The following is an 18,204-nucleotide window of genomic DNA, read 5'->3' on the forward strand; positions in this document are numbered from 1 at the left end:
GTCTTGTAATTTGTCTATAAAATTGCTTTTATTAATATGCTATTTACCGCAATAAGGAGCCCAAGGGGCGGTCCCCCCGGCCGTTGGAGCCCAGCCGCGCCCATCCATTACTTCGGAGCCCAGCATTGCCGCACTGCTAATTTATTCACTCCTTTTCGCCAACGTAATGTTTGGGCAGCACCCATAATCCCATGCATGCACATACACATGTCAGTGCCCGCGCGGTGTCCTGTTATCTGCCTCACAGAACTCTTCCTTTCCGGGTCGAGAGAAGCTGGCGCATGCGCCATGAGTTCTGTGAGGCTGATGCAAGGACACCGCACGGGAACTGACATGTGTATCCAGGGCGCATGCCCGGGATTACGGGATCTGCACAAACATTACGTCGGCGAAGAGGAGTGAATAAATTAGCAGTGGGGCGGTGCTGGGCTCCGAAGTAATGGGCATGGCTGGGCTCCAACGGAGGGACAGCCCCTTGGGCTCCTTGTGGAGGTAATTAGCATATTAATAAAAGCGATTTTATAGACAAATTACAAAACACAGGGCAGTAATAGTATATTTTAATGTAAATCGTGGAGACTGATTTAGTGATGTTAATAGCTCAGTAAGTGAAATCCAGGTGACTGTCACTTTAAGGATGTGAGATTGGAAGGGCCGTAATGTTGTAACCTTTAGCACTACTCACAATCAGGCCGAGTTCACACGAATGTGTGTGACCTGTGCCTGTGCTGCGGCCCGCAAATAGCGGGCCGCAATGCACGATCGCCGGTAGGTAGGTCAGCTGCATCGGATTGCGGACCCATTCACTTTAATCCGGCCGTTCCGCTAAAAGATAGGACTTGTTCTATTTTTTTGCGGAACGGAAGTACGGGACGTAACCCCACGGAGGCACTCCGTAGTGCTTCCGAGGGGTCCCGTGCGGCCGTTCCGCGATTCCGGATTTGCGGACCCATTGAAGTGAATGGGTCCGCATCCGTGATGTGGAATTCACACGGAACTGTGGCCGTGTATTGCGGGCCGCGATACGGCCACGGATCATGTAAACTTGGCTTCAGGGTTGCCAACTGTCCAGAAATTTCTGGACAGTCCGTAAAAATAGGTGACTTTTCCTGTGTCCATGAAAAAAAAACTTGTTCGTGATTTCTTTTATTTTTTTGAGGCTGGTGCTACTTGACGAGATTATTTTGGTAGTAATTTTCATCATTTTACAGCTCACAGTAAATGCTGGTAATGAATTCTTATCAGTATATTGAGCAGTAGACATAGATTATTTATAATCTATGTCTAGATTATGGTTTTCCAATATCCAATTTGTTCGTAAAAAATATCGTCTGTCTGTGATTTTGGGATACGTTGTCCAGAAAAAGGAAAAATTCTGGTTGGCAACCCTGTTCACAATCTGGGTTGGGCGAGCTGCTAGTATTGTTACTCCCGTCTGCTTCCACTAATGAAGTGGGCACAGTGTGACTGACAGCCTCTGCTGGCCCGCCTTCTGCTTTGATAGTGAATATGGCCAAAGGTTAGTGATTAGTTAGCTGGACATGACGCTCTGACTGGATCCTTGGGTGATGGAGGCACTAATGACTGAAACACCAGGAGATAAGGTGAGAGTAATGACTGAAACACAAGGAGATAAGGTGAGAGTAATGACTGACACACGAGGGTGAGGGGATGATAACTGGGACACACGAGGAGGGGACACTAATAACTTGACACATGGGGCGATGAGTGGACACACGAAGATGAGGGGATACTACTCTGACACACGGGCAGATGAGGGAGCACTGATGACTGTGACACACGGGGAGATGAGGGGGGCACTGATGACTGTGACACACGGGGAGATGAGGGGATGGTAATTGCTAAATCCCATGCACTATAAAGACCTGATGTCGCTGGATCACATGACATTGTAAGCCTCAATCCCTAAACTCACCTTGTGCCTCACTGAAGATACCATCATTAGGGTTAGTTATTATTTTTATATTCTATTGCCTGAAATTCCTGATGGCAGCCCTGGGTGTTATGGGTGCTTTGCCCATTAAATATAGGCATGCAAAGCCTGGTTACTGACAGATCTGCTTTTGTCAAGAAAGATTGGTTACTGTGAACCATACCTTTTTTAAAGCAAGCTACTTTCAGAAGATCTGCCCCATGTGAGCAACAGGAAATCCTGAAAAAGGTGAGGGAAACCAAGTGTAACAGTAAAATAACTTTGGAAGACTCTACAGACGTCAAAATCCTCTGTTCGGGTCTCCACTGAACAAGAGCTTTGCTGCCTCAGGACCTAGATCATTGAGGGAACAATGAATTCTAAGGTGTGTGAAAACAATTTACAGGAGAATGTAATGTCAGCGGTCCATGACCTCAAACTGAAGAGAGGTTGGGTGATGCACCAGGACAATGACCCAAAGCTCACAAATAAATCCACTAAAGAATGATTGAAAAGGTGTTTGGCCAAGTGCTAACCTTAACCCTACCAAAATGATATGACTTGAAGATGACTGTGCCCAGAAGGCATCCCAGGAATATGCAGGAGGTCCAAAGGTGTGAAAATCTTCCATGAAAAGCTGGTAAAAGAGGTATGTACTGGCTATTAAATTAAAGGGTTCTCTTTTGCTCTCTTCAATGTGAGTGCTAAAGACATGAACGGTACAACAGTTTGTGTGTTATTAGCTTAATTACTTTGTGTTTCTAATTGTGACTTAGATCAGGGTTCCTCAACCCCTGTCCTCAGGGCCCACCTACCGGTCCTGTTATCCGGATTTCCTTAGTATCGAGCAGGTGATATAATTAGTGTCAATGCATCAGGACTTGCCACAGGTATTCATTCTTTGGGATATTCTCAAATCATGACCGGCAGTTGGGTCCTGAGGACTGGGGTTGAGGAACACTAAGGGCTCATGCACACAAACGTATTTTCTTTCAGCGTCCGTTCCTTTTTAATTTTTTTTTGCAGACTGTATACGGAGCCAGTCTGCCAGTTTTCCAGTCTGCAAAAAAATAAAACCTGTCCTATTGTTGTCTGCATTACGGACAAAGATAGGACTTTTCTATTAAGGGCCAGCTGTTACGTACCGCAAAATACGGAATGCACACTGATGTCATCCGGATTATTTGCAGATCCGTTTTTTGCGGACCGCAAAATACATACGGTCGTGTGCATGAGCCCTAACTTGGATGACCATCAGACCAGGTTTTACTACCACTCAATGCAGGTAATGCCAAAGGGTTCACTTTTAACTTGAAACTCTATATGCACAGTGTTAATGCTATGTATATCAGGCTTTTGATCAACTGAATATATTCACTGGTAAACTTTTTATTTTTTCCCCCCAATAATATGAAGGATATTATCAAAATGTTGTATTCCACTGTCCTTCTTTATCTGCTTCTGCACTATGTTAAGATTTTACAAGGACCTGTCACCTCTCCTGACATGTCTGTTTTAGACACTGTGTCCATCCGCCATGTATTAACAATGCTGGAGTATCTTCACTTCTAACTGTATGTTCTGCTGCCCCTCTATTATTCCTGCCAGAAGTTCATGAATAAAGGTAGCATTAGTGTTACCAGTTGAGGGTGTGTCCCTGCACATTCTGACACTGGCAGCACTGATTGGGTAGTGTCAGAATGGGGGAACATCAAAATGCAAATGGACCTTTATTCATAAACTTGTATCTGGAGTAATAGAGGAATGGCACAACATAGTCATAAGAATAAACTTTCCATAATGGTAATTTAAATATATATTTTTTTAAACTGATGACCTAACCTCAGGATCGGTGGGGGTCTGACACCAGGGTAACAATATAACAAAATAATGGCAAAGACAGGTGCACTCTGCGGTCTTACTAAACCCTCAAACTGATTTTAAAATTGAGAGATTAGCCAACATGTCCTACGGTGTAGGACATGTCTGAGCCCGAGCACCGCGCCAAGGTTTCTCAAGTAGCTCGGGACCTAACACTCACCTACCTGTGCCATGTGGGCAATACCAGGGGCCAGTGGGCAAATTACAGGAGTATGAGGCCGACTCACAAACAACTCACCAGTTACCTCCAGCATGTAACCATGCTTGCAATAGGAGGAGGGAGGAGTCTGCGCGTCCCACTCAAGACTGGCTGATATGGCCCAGGCCTTACAGGTGCACCTAAATGTAGCCTGTAGATGGAAAACAGGCACATTTTAAATTGGAGTTTATACACCTCCAGGCATCTCTATATATTCAAACTGAAAAGAATGGCGTGGTATTAAACAGGCAGGAAATGCTCAAACCCACATGCAGTTGTGCATATATATACAGGGGAGCAAATCCTGCACTTGTGGCCCGTTGCTAATGACGATCCCCAGCAAAAATGCATACAGTGGAGGATGCCCGCAGCCAACCACAAGTACCACAGACAAGCGCAGCTGCCTGTCCACAGCCAACGTGGACAAGCTCACGTTTATTAAAATGAACCAGGCATGCATCCCACAGGACTTGTCCGTACCTTGTGCAGAATAGGCAAGTATACTGGCCGCACCCAGCCATTGTTATACTCCAGCGCACTTTCTCTCTGCATTCTCTTTTCTATTTCCAAATGTTTTGGAATCTTCCCAAAGTTATAAAAAAAAATCTGTGTTGTCTACCTCCTCCTCTTCCACCTACACGTCCACCGCCGGCTCCACTTTGACCTCTGCCTCCTAGTTCAAGATCATAAATTTTTTCTGTTATTTTAAGTCATTTCCCTATACACATTTGTTTGCAGGGCAACTGTCCTGCTCTTACCCCCATTTTGCTTCCTTTGCAGCCCTCACTACGACTATTTTACTGTACCAAAGTTCAGGTCCCCATTGACTTTAATGGGGTTCGGGTCAAGTTCAGGTCCTGAACCCGAACATCCACGGGTCCGCTCATCCCTATGCGCTGGGCTTGCTGGCCCTCCTCCCTCCTGGGAAAATGGCGAGGGCGGCGTAAAAACACCACTTGTGCCTAGATTTTGTTGTAATGACGTTTAAAAAGTCACAAACACAAGGTTTGCGGCTTTTTTTTATATATTTTTTTTTTAACATCGGAAAACCGGCGTGGAAAGGGGGAATTATAAGTATCAGGTTTTAGTAGAATATAGAATAGCAGCATGATTATACTGTGTGTACTCATTAGTCAGCATTGCTATGGGAATGTCACTGCAGTGTTTGCATCATTGCTTCCAGTACTTATGTATTCAGGAATGCTGTCAGTGTTATTCAATACATTCCAGAACTCTAAGGCCCCTTTCACACGAGTGAGTATTCCGCGCGGATGCGATGCGGGAGGTGAACGCATTGCACCCGCACTGAATACCGACCCATTCATTTCTATGGGGCTGTTCACATGAGCGGTGATTTTCACGCATCACTTATGCGTTGCGTGAAAATCGCAGCATGTTCTATATTCTGCATTTTTCACGCAACGCAGGCCCCATAGAAGTGAATGGGGTTGCGTGAAAATTGCAAGCATCCGCAAGCAAGTGCGGATGCGGTGCGATTTTCACGCACGGTTGCTAGGAGACGATCGGGATGGAGACCCGATCATTATTATTTTCCCTTATAACATGGTTATAAGGGAAAATAATAGCATTCTGAATACAGAATGCTAAGTAAAACAGGGCTGGAGGGGTTAAAAAAAAAAAAAAAAAATTTAACTCACCTTAATCCACTTGCTCGCGATGCCCGGCATCTCCGTCTGACACTTTTACTGTATAGGACCTGTGGAGAGCATTAACTATAGTTTAAGGACCTGGGATGACGTCACTCTGGTCATCACAGGGTACGTTACATGATCTTTTACCATGGTGAATCACCATGGTAAAAGATCATGTGATGACCGGAGTGACGTCATCCCAGGTCCTTAAACTATAGTTAATGCTCTCCACAGGTCCTATACAGTAAGAGTCAGACGGAGATGCCGGGCATCGCGAGCAAGTGGATTAAGGGGAGTTAAATTATTATTTTTTTTTTTAACCCCTCCAGCCCTGTTTTACTTAGCATTCTGTATTCAGAATGCTATTATTTTCCCTTATAACAATCTACAGAACACCGATCCCAAGCCCGAACTTCTGTGAAGAAGTTCGGGTTTGGGTACCAAACACGCGCGATTTTTCTCACGCGAGTGCAAAACGCATTACAATGTTTTGCACTCGCGCAGAAAAATCGCGGGTGTTCCCGCAACGCACCCGCACATTTTTCCGCAACGCCCATGTGAAAGAGGCCTAAGGGTTACATAGCATCATAAATCAATATAATGCTATGCAATCCTTTCAGTGGTACATAGGGCAGGACGGGAGCTCTCACAGACATGCCGCGAGTTTAGCGCATTGAACTCACTTGTGTGAAACCAGCCTTAACCCTTTGACAAAACTGCAGCAAATGTTTAATAATGACAAATTTAAAAAAATGATATTTTTTTTTTTTTTTACCCAAAATGAATAAAATGCATTCATAAAATCTCTTTTTTTTTTTTTTTTTTACCTGCTACACTGCAGTTTGACAGAGTTGGCCAAGTTCACACTTCAGTTATTGTGTCAGTTATTGTGAACCAACACCAGGTGCAGGTCTTTCCATACCTGATCTCTGAGAAGGGTTCACTACTGGTTTTGGCTCACAGTAACTGATGTGTGAACTTGGCCTAACATTGAGGTGGCTGGTACCAAGGAGACATCACCAGGACTCAGAATATGGTAATAGTTGTTGTGGGGGTGTACCGATATGAGCACAAGTGAATTAGTAGTGTAGGACATCTTGATTGAAGTTTTTTTTTTAATGCTGGCATTATATTAAATAATAAACGGCTTTAAATATCCTTGTCGTGTTTTTTCAGCATAATATTTGGGAGGGATCAATTTGGTGTCATTGAAAGAACAGAGCAATGAAGTAAACAAACTCTGGTTTACTACAATCAAAATGAACAATTTATAAAAGAAATATCATACATTATACACATTTTGGTCAGACATTTTGTTTTTTAAAGTGTACACGTATTTACAGAGGAGGCAATGATCTATTTCAGGTCACCTGTCAAATCGGACATATAAAAGAAAGTGAATGTAATTGTGGAGGGGACAACATCTGTACGTGCAGTTTACTAAAGATAAAATATGATCAGCGCCAAAAAAAAAACAGCAGCATCTAGAGTTGTGTTACTAGGTCATACACTAGTGTTTTCCACTGAACATGCAGAAACACAGTACAAATGGTTTAATACAAAGGCACATGGAGAGGTACAGAGGAATAAATAGGGTATCCAAGAGGTGGGTCTACTGCCTGCACGGTTAGGTTACGTAGTAGCACGGGGTGGGCTTGTATACTGTAGCGTTCTTCATCATCGTTGGTGGCGTACAACAATTCCCAGGACAGATTTGCCCACTGCCCTCGAACAGCTTCTGCATTTAGTTTTCCAATCTGCACCAGCTGTTCTTGTAAGGTGAGCACTCTGCCAGTGTATACGCCCTGCAAGAAGCAACCCAAAAAAATTATATATCTAGCAGATATTTATATTCTCAGTCCACTTTGGAAGGGCTGCACATATTCAAGTGAATGGGTCTGAACTGCAATACTGAGCACAGCCTGAGGACAAGAGTGGCGCTTTTTTTTCTTTCTACTGGCAAGCAAACCCTTTGAGCATTTTCTCTTAATGCGGTTGTCTGGCCTTGCAACAAACTTAGGGCTCATGCACACGAATGTATTTTCTTTCCAAGTCAGTTGGTTATTTTTGAGGACCGTATGCGCAACCATTCATTCCTATGGGTCCGCAAAGAAAAGGAAGTTATTCCGTTTCCGTATTTCCATTCTGCAAAAAAATAGAACATGTCCTATTCTTGTCCGTATTACAGACAAGGATAGTACTGTTCTATTAGGGGCAAGCTGTTCCGTTCTGCAAAATACATACGGACGGCAGCCGTATTTTTTGCGGATCTGTTTTTTATGGACCGCAAAATACATACGGTCGTGTGCATGAGCCCTTAATCAGTGCCTGGAATGCGAGCCCTAATGGGTTTACACTAGGGATCGACCGATAGATTTTTTTTTTTAGGGCCGATACCGATAATCTGAACTTTCAGGCTGATAGCCGATAATTTATACTGATATTCTATTAATTTTCATTTTTTTAAAAAAATAAAATCCTACACAAATCTGCAGAAAATGAATGTTTATTGTTAACGTGTAGTTTTTTTGTGTGAATCTTTTTCATTTATAATATTTTGGTGTGTTTTTTTTGTTTACTAACTATTAGCCCTTAGGGACTAGAACCCTTGTCCTATTCACCCTGATAGAGCTCTATCAGGGTGAATAGGACTTCACACACTCCCTGCTGCCCTGTGCATAGTGCACACAGCAGCATGGAGCCGACTGGCAGCCAGGGCTCCAATAGCGTCCTGGCTGCCATGGTAACTGATCGGAACGCCAGGCTTACACTGCTGGGGCTCCGATTGAAACTGCCACTGAGGAGGAGGGGACCCTGTGGCCACTGCCACCAAGGATTAATACTGGGGGGCGCACTGGCCACCAATGAAGAGAACTCTCATTAATTAATATACAGGAGGCGGGAGCTGGCTGCAGAATCACATAGCCGGCTCCCGACCTCTATGAGCGGTAGCGGTGATCCGTGTCACCTGAGGGGTTAACTACCGCAGATCGCAGCTACTTGTCATAGAGGTCGGGAGCCGGCTATGTGATTCTGCAGCCAGCTCCCGCCTCCTGTATATGAATTAATGAGAGTTATCTTCATTGGTGGCGCAGTGGCCACAGCCCCTCCCCTCCTCTTGACCTCCCTCCTCTCATTGGTAGCAGCAGCACAGGGGGGAGGGAGAGACTGCTTCCTTCTCCCCTGTGCTGCTGAGGGAACACTGAGAGCAGCACGATCCGTTATCAGAATATCGGCCGATCCCTAGTTAACCTGCCAGACAATTGGGCTGTGTAATCGGGAGGGGGCGCTGTATGAGGACAAGCACTAGTGGTGCTCGCTGCGTGTAAATACAGTGCTTCACCCCCACTGAACGAGCAGCCAGTTGTTGAAAAGAAACGTTCCCCTGGCTGTGTAAACCCACCATATGGCCACATGCACACGACAGCCGTTTTCAGAACCTTTGCAGTCTTTGGGGCTATTTACATGTCCTATTGAAATCAATGGGACCGTTTTTAACAGCCGCTTAGACAGGAGTGCACCATCTAACGGACGTTAAACTGGTACACTAGTGCAATATGGCCTTTTAGGGGTTTAAAAAAATGTTTTCTTAAATTATCTCATCCACTTGCAGAGGCAATTGCTCCTCTTGCTTGAAAAGGATGGCATCACCAAGCGATCATGCTGGGAGCACGTGGTGACGTCATCACACTTAGTGCAGGTCCTTATTAATTTAGAAAGGAGCGACTGCCTCTGCGCGTGCATAGGTGATATTTTTCTGCTAAAAAAAAATAAAAATTACAGCTGAAGACTACTATGTGGGAGTTTTACTGCTGGGGCCCATTATGTAGACTGCAGGGGTTGGGACTTTATTAAAAAAAAATTAAATAAGAAAAAAGCCAGTGAAATTCATCCATTTTTAACCGCCATGAAAAACAATAGCAAAACGGCCAGTAAACACAGACAGACTGAAAATGGATGCACAAATAGTTGTAAAATGGCCATCAAAAACTGACTGCGTGTCTGTTTTTAACAGCCGTGTCATGTGCATGTAACGTTCATAGTAAAGCTGTTCCAGTGCCGCCTCTCCCATCCCGGCCGGACCAGAAGTGGCAAGGTCCAGTGACCTACTGCCAAATTGGTGCCCACATGTGATTGCTGAGGCCAGTGACTGGCAGCTGTGGTGACCGGACCTCACTACTTCTGATCTGGCAAAAGCCCGATACAGCTATTGGGGGAAGACATGCTGCTGGAACAGATTGACTAGGAACGGATGTGTTTTTTTTATTTTTATTCTTAGGCTACTTTCAGCGTTTCCTTTCCGGTATTGAGATCAGTCATAAACTGAACAGAATGGAGTGAACCAGAATGCGCTCCCAAAGCAGCATTTTTGTGTACGTCATGGTATACTGATCTGGTGTGAAACACAATGTAAGTCAACGGTGCCGGATCCGTTTTCTCGGACAAGAAAGAAAATGGATCCGGCGCCCATTGACTTACAATGGTTTTAGTGCTGGATCGGTCATTGCCATTTTAGAGATTATATCATTCAGAACTGATACAGATGGTTGTATTATCCTAACAAAAGCATTTTGCTGATCCTCAGGCCACATGTTCTTGGTTTAGTAGTGCAGATCATGCACATGAACAGGTGCAGCCTCTTGACAGAGGATTTTAATCATCTGCAATCAGACCATTGTGTAGTTAGTGCTAATGACGGTACTGGATAATGACTGTCAGGACTGAAAACCTCTATAGTCCAACTACAATTGAATTCATTTAAATCCAGTGTTCCTTTAACCTTTTTCAAGCATTTTTAAAAAAAATATTTACACCAGAATTGGCGTATTGTTGTGAAACATACTAGAGCCCCAGTGGAGTCTGTTTGGGTTAGCAAGCTCTGGCATGGCTCTGCCCTGTGCATGAGGCCTTCGCTGGGTTCACACCGGTGCTACTCATTTCCGTTGACTGCTCCGTTACAGCAGCCCGAGCAAATACCTGAACCAAACAGACTGCAATGGGGTCTGTACAGGAGATTATAATAAATATATATAAAAAAAAAAAAAAAGTAGTATAATAAATATATATATATATATATTTATTATACTACTTTTTTTTTTTTTTTTTTTGGTCCGCTCTTTTTCACAGAAACCTGTGAAGGAGGCTTTGAATGACCATAACCTTAGTCTACTGGCGTTTTGGCTTTCCGTTTGTGAGATCCGTCCAGCAACTAATGCATTCTGAGTGGATGCGGATCCGCTCAGAATGCATCAGTCTGGCAGCGTTCAGCCTCCGCTCCGCTCAGCAAGCGGACACCTGAACGCTGCTTGCAGCGTTCGGGTGTCCGCCTGGCCGTGCGGAGGCAAACGGATCCGTCCAGACTTACAATGTAAGTCAATGGGGGACGGATCCGTTTGAAGTTGACACTATATGGCTCAATTTTCAAACGGATTCGTCCAGACTTTACATTGAAAGTCAATGGGGGACGGATCCGTCTGAAGCTACTTTCACACTTAGAATTTTTTCTACAATATAATGCAGACTGCAGACGGATCCGCTCTTTACGCAAGTGTGAAAGTAGCCTTAGTTACAAGAGGCAAGACTGGAACATAATAAATTATGTCACAATCTTGTAGTTACTCATTTTGTAAATGTGTCAACTCAGCAATAACCTCTCTGCTTATCTAGGGCAATAAAAGGAGGTGATAAAATATAAATCTAGTTTGTAACTGGATGAAAGAGCCATTGTGCAATATGGGTCAGAGGCCGTGAATTGTGGAGCATCTCGTATTATAACCCCCATTTTAACTTGGATTTATGGTCACTGCCAAGCTGATATGGGTTTCATCATCATCACATCTGTAGATAAGCATATTCAATAAAAGATTAAAGGGGACATAGACTGCCAGTATTCACCAACACTTTTTTAGGTGAAAGGTTTTTTGCACATAATTCAAGTCTACCTCTCAATTCAGACAAAACGTAGGCAGATCTTATTGTAAGGCCTGATGCACACGACCGTATCAGGTTTGCAAACTGCAGATCCACAAGATATGAATACTGCCCATGTGCATTCTACAGTTTTCTCACTCCCATCAGTGTCCCGCTAAATGGACAAGAATAGGACTTGGGTCTACAATTTGCAAAACAGCCACAGGGATGACATTCATGTGCTGTCCGCATTTTTGTAGACCCACAGAAATCAATGGGTTAAGACATTGCTAGAAGATCCCATTTTTCACAGAACATCCTCTCTGTCAATCCCTGCTCATGACATCAGTGGCATATCCCAGCCATATGCCACCAATGTCCATCTGGAGACATGATCTTTAAGGGATCCGCAATACACCCGGCTGGGACCCCTATAGAAAGATCGGCGGCACGCTCCAGAAATGCGGACAGCACACTGTGTGCTATCCGCATCCATTCTGTCCCCATAGAGCAGGGGTGCACAACCTTTTTTGGTCTAGGGGCCGCATTGTCACATTGCTCTATTTCAAGGGGCCGCAAAAAAAAAAAGTTCATCAGCACTTGTTTGCATCAGCCTATTACACAGGCTGATGCAAAGTAAATGGGGAGGAATAATCACTACCACAGTCACTGCTCCCTCATTCAGTTCTGTTGATTATTGGCAGCAAATTCCTGATTACACGGTGAGATATGCTGACAATAATTGTACGTCTTTCATCCTGATAAACATGCAAATCAGCCGACAAACGAGCTGATCAGCGGCAGTGGCGTGCCTAGGCTGTTTGGCACCCGGGGTGGGTCCTTTCTCTGGCACCTTCCCCCCAATACTTTAAGAAAATCATAACCCCTCACAGTAGTATTGCCCTCATTGTTTTGTACAGATGTTATGCCAACATTGTGCCCCCTTCATAGTAGTTATGCCCTCATTGTGCCCCTCTCACAGTAGTTATGCCCTCTCTGTGCCCCTTTCACAGTAGTAATACCCTATCTGTGCCCCTTCACAGTAGTAATACCCTATCTGTGCCTCCTTCACAGTAATAATGCCCCTTAATAGTAGTAATGCCCATTGTCCCCTTTCACAGTAATAATGCCCAATGTGCCCCCTTCACGGTAATAATGCCCTCTGTGTCCCCTCCATAGTAGAAATCACCATTGTGCCCCCTTAATAGTAGTAATGCCCTCTGTGTTAGTAATGCCCATTGTGCCCCTTCACAGTAATAATGCCCTCTGTGCCCCCTTCATAGTAGTAATGCCCTCTGTGCACTGTACCCCCTCCATAGTAGAAATGCCCATTGTGTCCCCTTCACATTAGCAATGCCCTCTGTGCCTCCTCCAGAGTAGAAATGTCCATTTTGCCCCTCCATAGTAGAAATGCCCATTGTGCCACCTTCACATTAGCAATGACCATTGTGCCCCCTCCAGAGAAGAAATGCCCATTGTGTCCCCTTCACATTAGCAATGCCCTCTGTGCCCCCTCCAGAGTAGAAATGCCCATTGTGCCCCTCCATAATATAAATGCCCATTGTGCCTCCTTCACATTAGCAATGACCATTGTGCCCCCTCCAGAGTAGAAATGCTCATTGTGCCCCCTTCACATTAGCAAAGCCCATTGTGCCCCCTCCATACAATAAATGCTCATTGTGCCCCCTCCAGAGTAGAAATGCCCATTGTGCCGCCTTCACATTAGCAATGACCATTGTGCCCCTTATACAAAAAAAGAACAAAAACAAAAAAAAACACAGTACCTACTCACCTTGTCCCGTTCCGGAAGCTCACATACCTCTCTTCTCTGCCGTCACAGATCGCCCTGCAGCACTGTGTGGGCGGAGCTTATGCAGATTCTCGGGCTGCAGGCTCCGCCCACACATGCTGGCAGCGCGATCCGTGTCTGCAGGCTGAATGGTGGAGCTGGGAGAAGTCTTCCTACTCTACCATTCAGAGCGCCGCTGGCCTGAAGGAGGGGAGGAGCGCGGGGAGCTGAGTGACAGAACAGCAGCTCCCTGCGCTCCAACAATGAGCGCTTCCATCTGTATTGATGGAAGCGCTCATTGCTTCTGGCACCCACCTGAGAGCGGCACCTGGGGTGGAATGCCCTCTCCCTTAGTACACCACTGCTGCAGAGCGCTCCTTGAGAAGAAGGCAGGAGCGCTGATAAACTGCGCCTGCCTTCTCCTCGGCTCCCCCACTCTCACCAATAGCCAGGGACCCGTCCTGCTATAGTACAGGGGCAGGAGCTGTCATCCTTCCCTGTGTGGTGCTCCAGGAAGAAACACAGCTGATCGCATGATCAGCTGTGTTTCTGTCCAGCAGAACGGGGGCCGCATGCGGCCCGCAGGTTGTGCACCCCTGCCATAGAGAATGAATGGGTCCGCACAATTGCGAAACAGAAGCGGACCACAATTGCAGATGTGTGAATGGACCCTTAAAGTGAATTACTTCTGTAGTGCAAAAAAAGGAATTATTTAATGAAGACAAGTTCTGTCCATATGTCTTGTTAGGGCATCTGGACCCCAGTCTGTGAGCAGCTCCTGTTCTGGCAGATTGGACACCATATCGGATGACACTACAGGTTACATTCATATCGATTCTGATTTAGCTAAATACTGCAATGGTATCTTACCATGTTTGGATCATGACCCAAGGAGAAAAGATATGGTTTCTCTTGCAGAACTGCTTGCTGCCACTCTGAGTCTGACACCAGACCAATGTACCAATCGTTATCATACTCTTCAAGATAATTGAGCAGTTCTTTGAAATCTTCAACAGGTCCCAAACTTGCTTTATCAACCATGAGCTTGAAGGTATATCTACAAGATAAAAGTCAAAGACTGAGCAAAGGTAACAGATTATGAGCACATGCAGTCATATTGAATTGTTAAAAATTGGAATTCAGCTATCAGTCGTATCTGTGGAAAGCAACGTTAACAACTAAGGCTACTTTCACACTCGCGTTTGGTGCGGATCCGTCTTTTATCTGCACAGACGGATCCGCACCAATAATGCAAACGCTTGTATCTGTTAATAACGGATCCGTTTGCATTATTCATTTAAAAAAAGTTAAGTCAAAACGAATCCTGACTTACATTGAAAGTCAATGGGGGACGGATCCGTTTTCAATTGCACCATTGACTTACATTGTAAGCCAGGACGGATCCGTTTGGCTCCGCATAGTCAGACGGTCACCAAAACGCTGCAAGCTGCGTTTTAGTGACCGTCTAAAAAAAGCAACGGAGACCAAACGCAGCCAAGCGGATCCTTATCCATTCAGAATGCATTGGGGCTGAACTGATCCGTTTTGGGCCGCTTGTGAGAGCCCTGAAACGGATCTCGCAAGCGGACCCAGAAACGCCAGTGTGAAAGTAGCCTAATATGATATTCACCCAGATTCCTGACTAGCAAATCTACAAATGAAGAATCAATGAGTAAGGCAGATGATTAACCCATGTTGGTGTCAAATATTGGTCTAAAGTAAGTCAACCAACAGGTGTCATAAGGAGGAGAAAAGTGGCTGATATGTCTAGCAGGATGCACCAGATCTATCTCACAGATGATGCATCTTAGGCCAGACTGGTCTAGTGTTAAGCCATTTCAATATAAAGGGGTTTGTCCAATAAGACAACTTATCCCCTACTCACTACTGCCCATTCAGCTCTATGGGGCTGCCAGAGATGAGTACAAGCACTCTGCTATCTCCGGAAGCACCACAGAGTTGAATGGAGCAGCTGACATGCATGCGTGTCTCGCTCCATTCAAATAAGGAACGCAAACCCCCATTCCCATGATCGCCAGGGGCTCCAGCAGTCGGATTCCGCTGATCAGACACTTCCCTCCTATCCTGTGGACAACCCCTTTAAGATAGTAATAATACATCTACCCCATTGTATATGGCAGGGGTCAGCATCCTCCAGCTGTTAGGCCCCTTTCACACGAGCGTGATGGATTGGCTCCGTATGCGTTCAGTGAAACTCGCACCATTTTGCAAGCAAGTTCAGTCCGTTTTGTCTGCGATTGCGTTCAGTTTTTTGAGTTTTTCATGCATTGCATGATAAAAAAAAACTGAAGGTTTACAAACAACATCTCTTAACAACCATCAGTGAAAAACGCATTGCATCCACACTTGCTTGCGAATGCGATGCGATTTTCACTGAAGCCCCATTCACTTCTATGGGGCCAGGGCTGCGTGAAAAACGCAGAATATAGAACATGCTGCGTTTTTCACGCAACGCAGAACTGATACGTAAAAACAAATGCTCATGTACACAGACCCATTGAAATGAGTGGGTCAGGATTCAGTGCGGGTGCTATGCGTTCAAGTCACGCATTGCACCCGCGCTGAAAAACACACTCGTGTGAAAGGGGCCTTAAACTACAACTCCTCCATTCACTTTTTTGGGAGTTCAGAGAAAAGCTGAGCAGGTGTGCATGCTGGGAGTTGTAGTTTCAGAACAGCTTGAGTTCCAGAGGTTGCAGACATCTGGTCTTTGGCATTATACCTACATATAGGCCAATGAGTGAATAGATGTATACAGAGCTAGACATGTCCTACTAACATCTACAGAGGCAGACTGGCCATAGACCCTACAGGGAAATTTCCCGGTGATTTGATGCTCAGGGAGCTGGCCAAGCCCTCCTCCCTACCGCTGGCCGGGTAAATAATGCTGTGAAAATCAGGTACTCATGGCAGCTATTGATGGCCACCACAGAGGGACAGCTTTTTGGGACATTATACTGTGCTGCACTGTGGTATTTGGTTCTACTAGGACGGTATTTTACACTATGATATTGCTGACCACGCCTACCTGTATTGCCCCCTCTACAACATGGGGTTACTAAGTTTTTAGTTATTTTTTTTCCCCAAGGCCCCTTTAAGTTCCCAGTCCACCCCTGAACATCTATGCAAATTTCCTCTCTACCTCTCCTGGACAATTTAGAAGCATTTTTTGGTACTCTACTAAGGAGAGCAGGGACTGAAATATTGATGTGAGTACTTCCCGGTCACCACTTGAGAATGTACTAGCTGTATAAGGTTTCGTTGTATTTGCCCATAGTTCACCATACAAATAGCATTTTAATGTATCCCTTACCTAAATGCCTTGAGTGCAATTTGAAACAGTTCTGGATTTCCAGTTAGCCAGTCTAACGAAACTGACCAAGGTATACCACCCAAATAAGCTCTGAAGAGCCAAGCGGAACTGGGAGAAGAGTTTTCCATACCGAAGAACGCAAAATAAATAGAGGTCAGTCCTTTAATATATTGTTCCTTTAGCGACCGGTCTCTTAGTCCTTCTTCAAGCAAAACGGAAGGTTTTTCACTGACATGGTGGAAATCTAACTGCGTCAAAACAAATTCATACCAGTCTGTTGGAAACATCTGCTTCATCTCGCTCATTTTCACACCCATTAAGGAACCGAAAATCCAGTCCTGAGGTAAGGTGAGAAACTTAGAGTACGAGGAATTAAATTCCACCATTTTGAAACGTTCGACATGAGTCGGGTTTCCTTTGTTAGTGGCGGGAAGACCAAAACCCACCACAGAGTAAAGTTTATCCACTGCTACATCTTGCTCTACGTAGGAGTCAACATGTACTGTCTGCACACTGCCCGGGATGGAGAATCCTTCACCAGTAGCAGCCATTGCTGGGTTGACTCTGGTTTTCTTTGGATGGGGAAGAATTTCAAATATGTCGTCGTCGGACCACTCATCAGCTACATCATCATTATAACTTTCTACGTCCTTTGAGGATTCATTATGCTCTGCTGGGCCCAGAGATCCATGGTGTTTTTCGGGCAGGACCGTAACATCCGATTCCTTTTGTTCTGCATCAATGTTTGCTTGTGCTCTGGACTTTTTATAGCAGGTCTGTATCAGCACCCATAGCAGCACTTTAACAAAATCTTCTTTGAATTGTTTCAAGTTGTCATGTGAGTCGATTATCCCGGACAAGACGTTCCTGGCGTCGGAATACACTCTGACCGGAACAACAGTACACGGTGTTAAGACGTTCCCAAAATGATTATTCAGGGCCAGTCGACCAGAATTTTCTGCTTGTTCAAATGCCATTTCAAATACTTCATCTACTCTCCGAGCTTCGGCTGTATGGCAGGAGGTCTCCTGTAACTCCAGTCCCTAGGGCAGAAAAATGAATGGAAATATTAATTACTAGAAATGCATGTTTTTAAAATGTTTCCCTTTTGCGTGTGGGGAGTCCAGTTGGCAGGGTGATATTGCATGGGGTTATATGCCTGCCTTCTCTTATCTATCCTTAAAGGCTATGAACACATTTGGGGGCAATTTTATAATTGCATTTTACTCATTTTCGACTGAAAAGAATTTTTTCAATTGGTCTTTATTAAAATATTTGCCTAGCTGTGAGCATCTTACTTTTTTCACTTTCAGCCATTATTTGCTGGGTATGTATATCCCTTACCTTTGAACTAATAACAGCTCATAATAAATAATGATTATGTAAGCCATACTTTTCTCAGTAAGATACGAATTCAGCTATAAAGAGTGTTTATGAGGTCAGGAAATTAGAGATAAGGAGCTGTCAGCTGAGATACCTAATTGGAAACAGTAGAGAATCTCAAGG

General features: G+C 44.7%; 1 protein-coding gene across 2 annotated transcripts in view; it reads right to left on the minus strand.

The window, feature by feature from the left end:
- Positions 1–6,439: 6,439 nt before the first annotated feature.
- Positions 6,440–18,204, minus strand: part of PCNX4 (pecanex 4) — a 45,150-nt gene continuing 33,385 nt past the window's right edge. For both annotated transcript variants that reach the window (XM_040411208.1, XM_040411207.1), the window contains exons 10-12: positions 16,699–17,741; positions 14,235–14,421; positions 6,440–7,470 (exon numbers count right to left, since the gene is read on the minus strand). In XM_040411208.1, the coding sequence (XP_040267142.1) occupies positions 7,219–7,470; positions 14,235–14,421; positions 16,699–17,741 (1,482 nt within the window). In that variant the 3' untranslated portion in view covers positions 6,440–7,218. The remainder of the gene's footprint in view (positions 7,471–14,234; positions 14,422–16,698; positions 17,742–18,204) is intronic.

This window comes from Bufo bufo, chromosome 11, assembly GCF_905171765.1.
Source record: "Bufo bufo chromosome 11, aBufBuf1.1, whole genome shotgun sequence".
Taxonomy (NCBI): domain Eukaryota; kingdom Metazoa; phylum Chordata; class Amphibia; order Anura; family Bufonidae; genus Bufo; species Bufo bufo.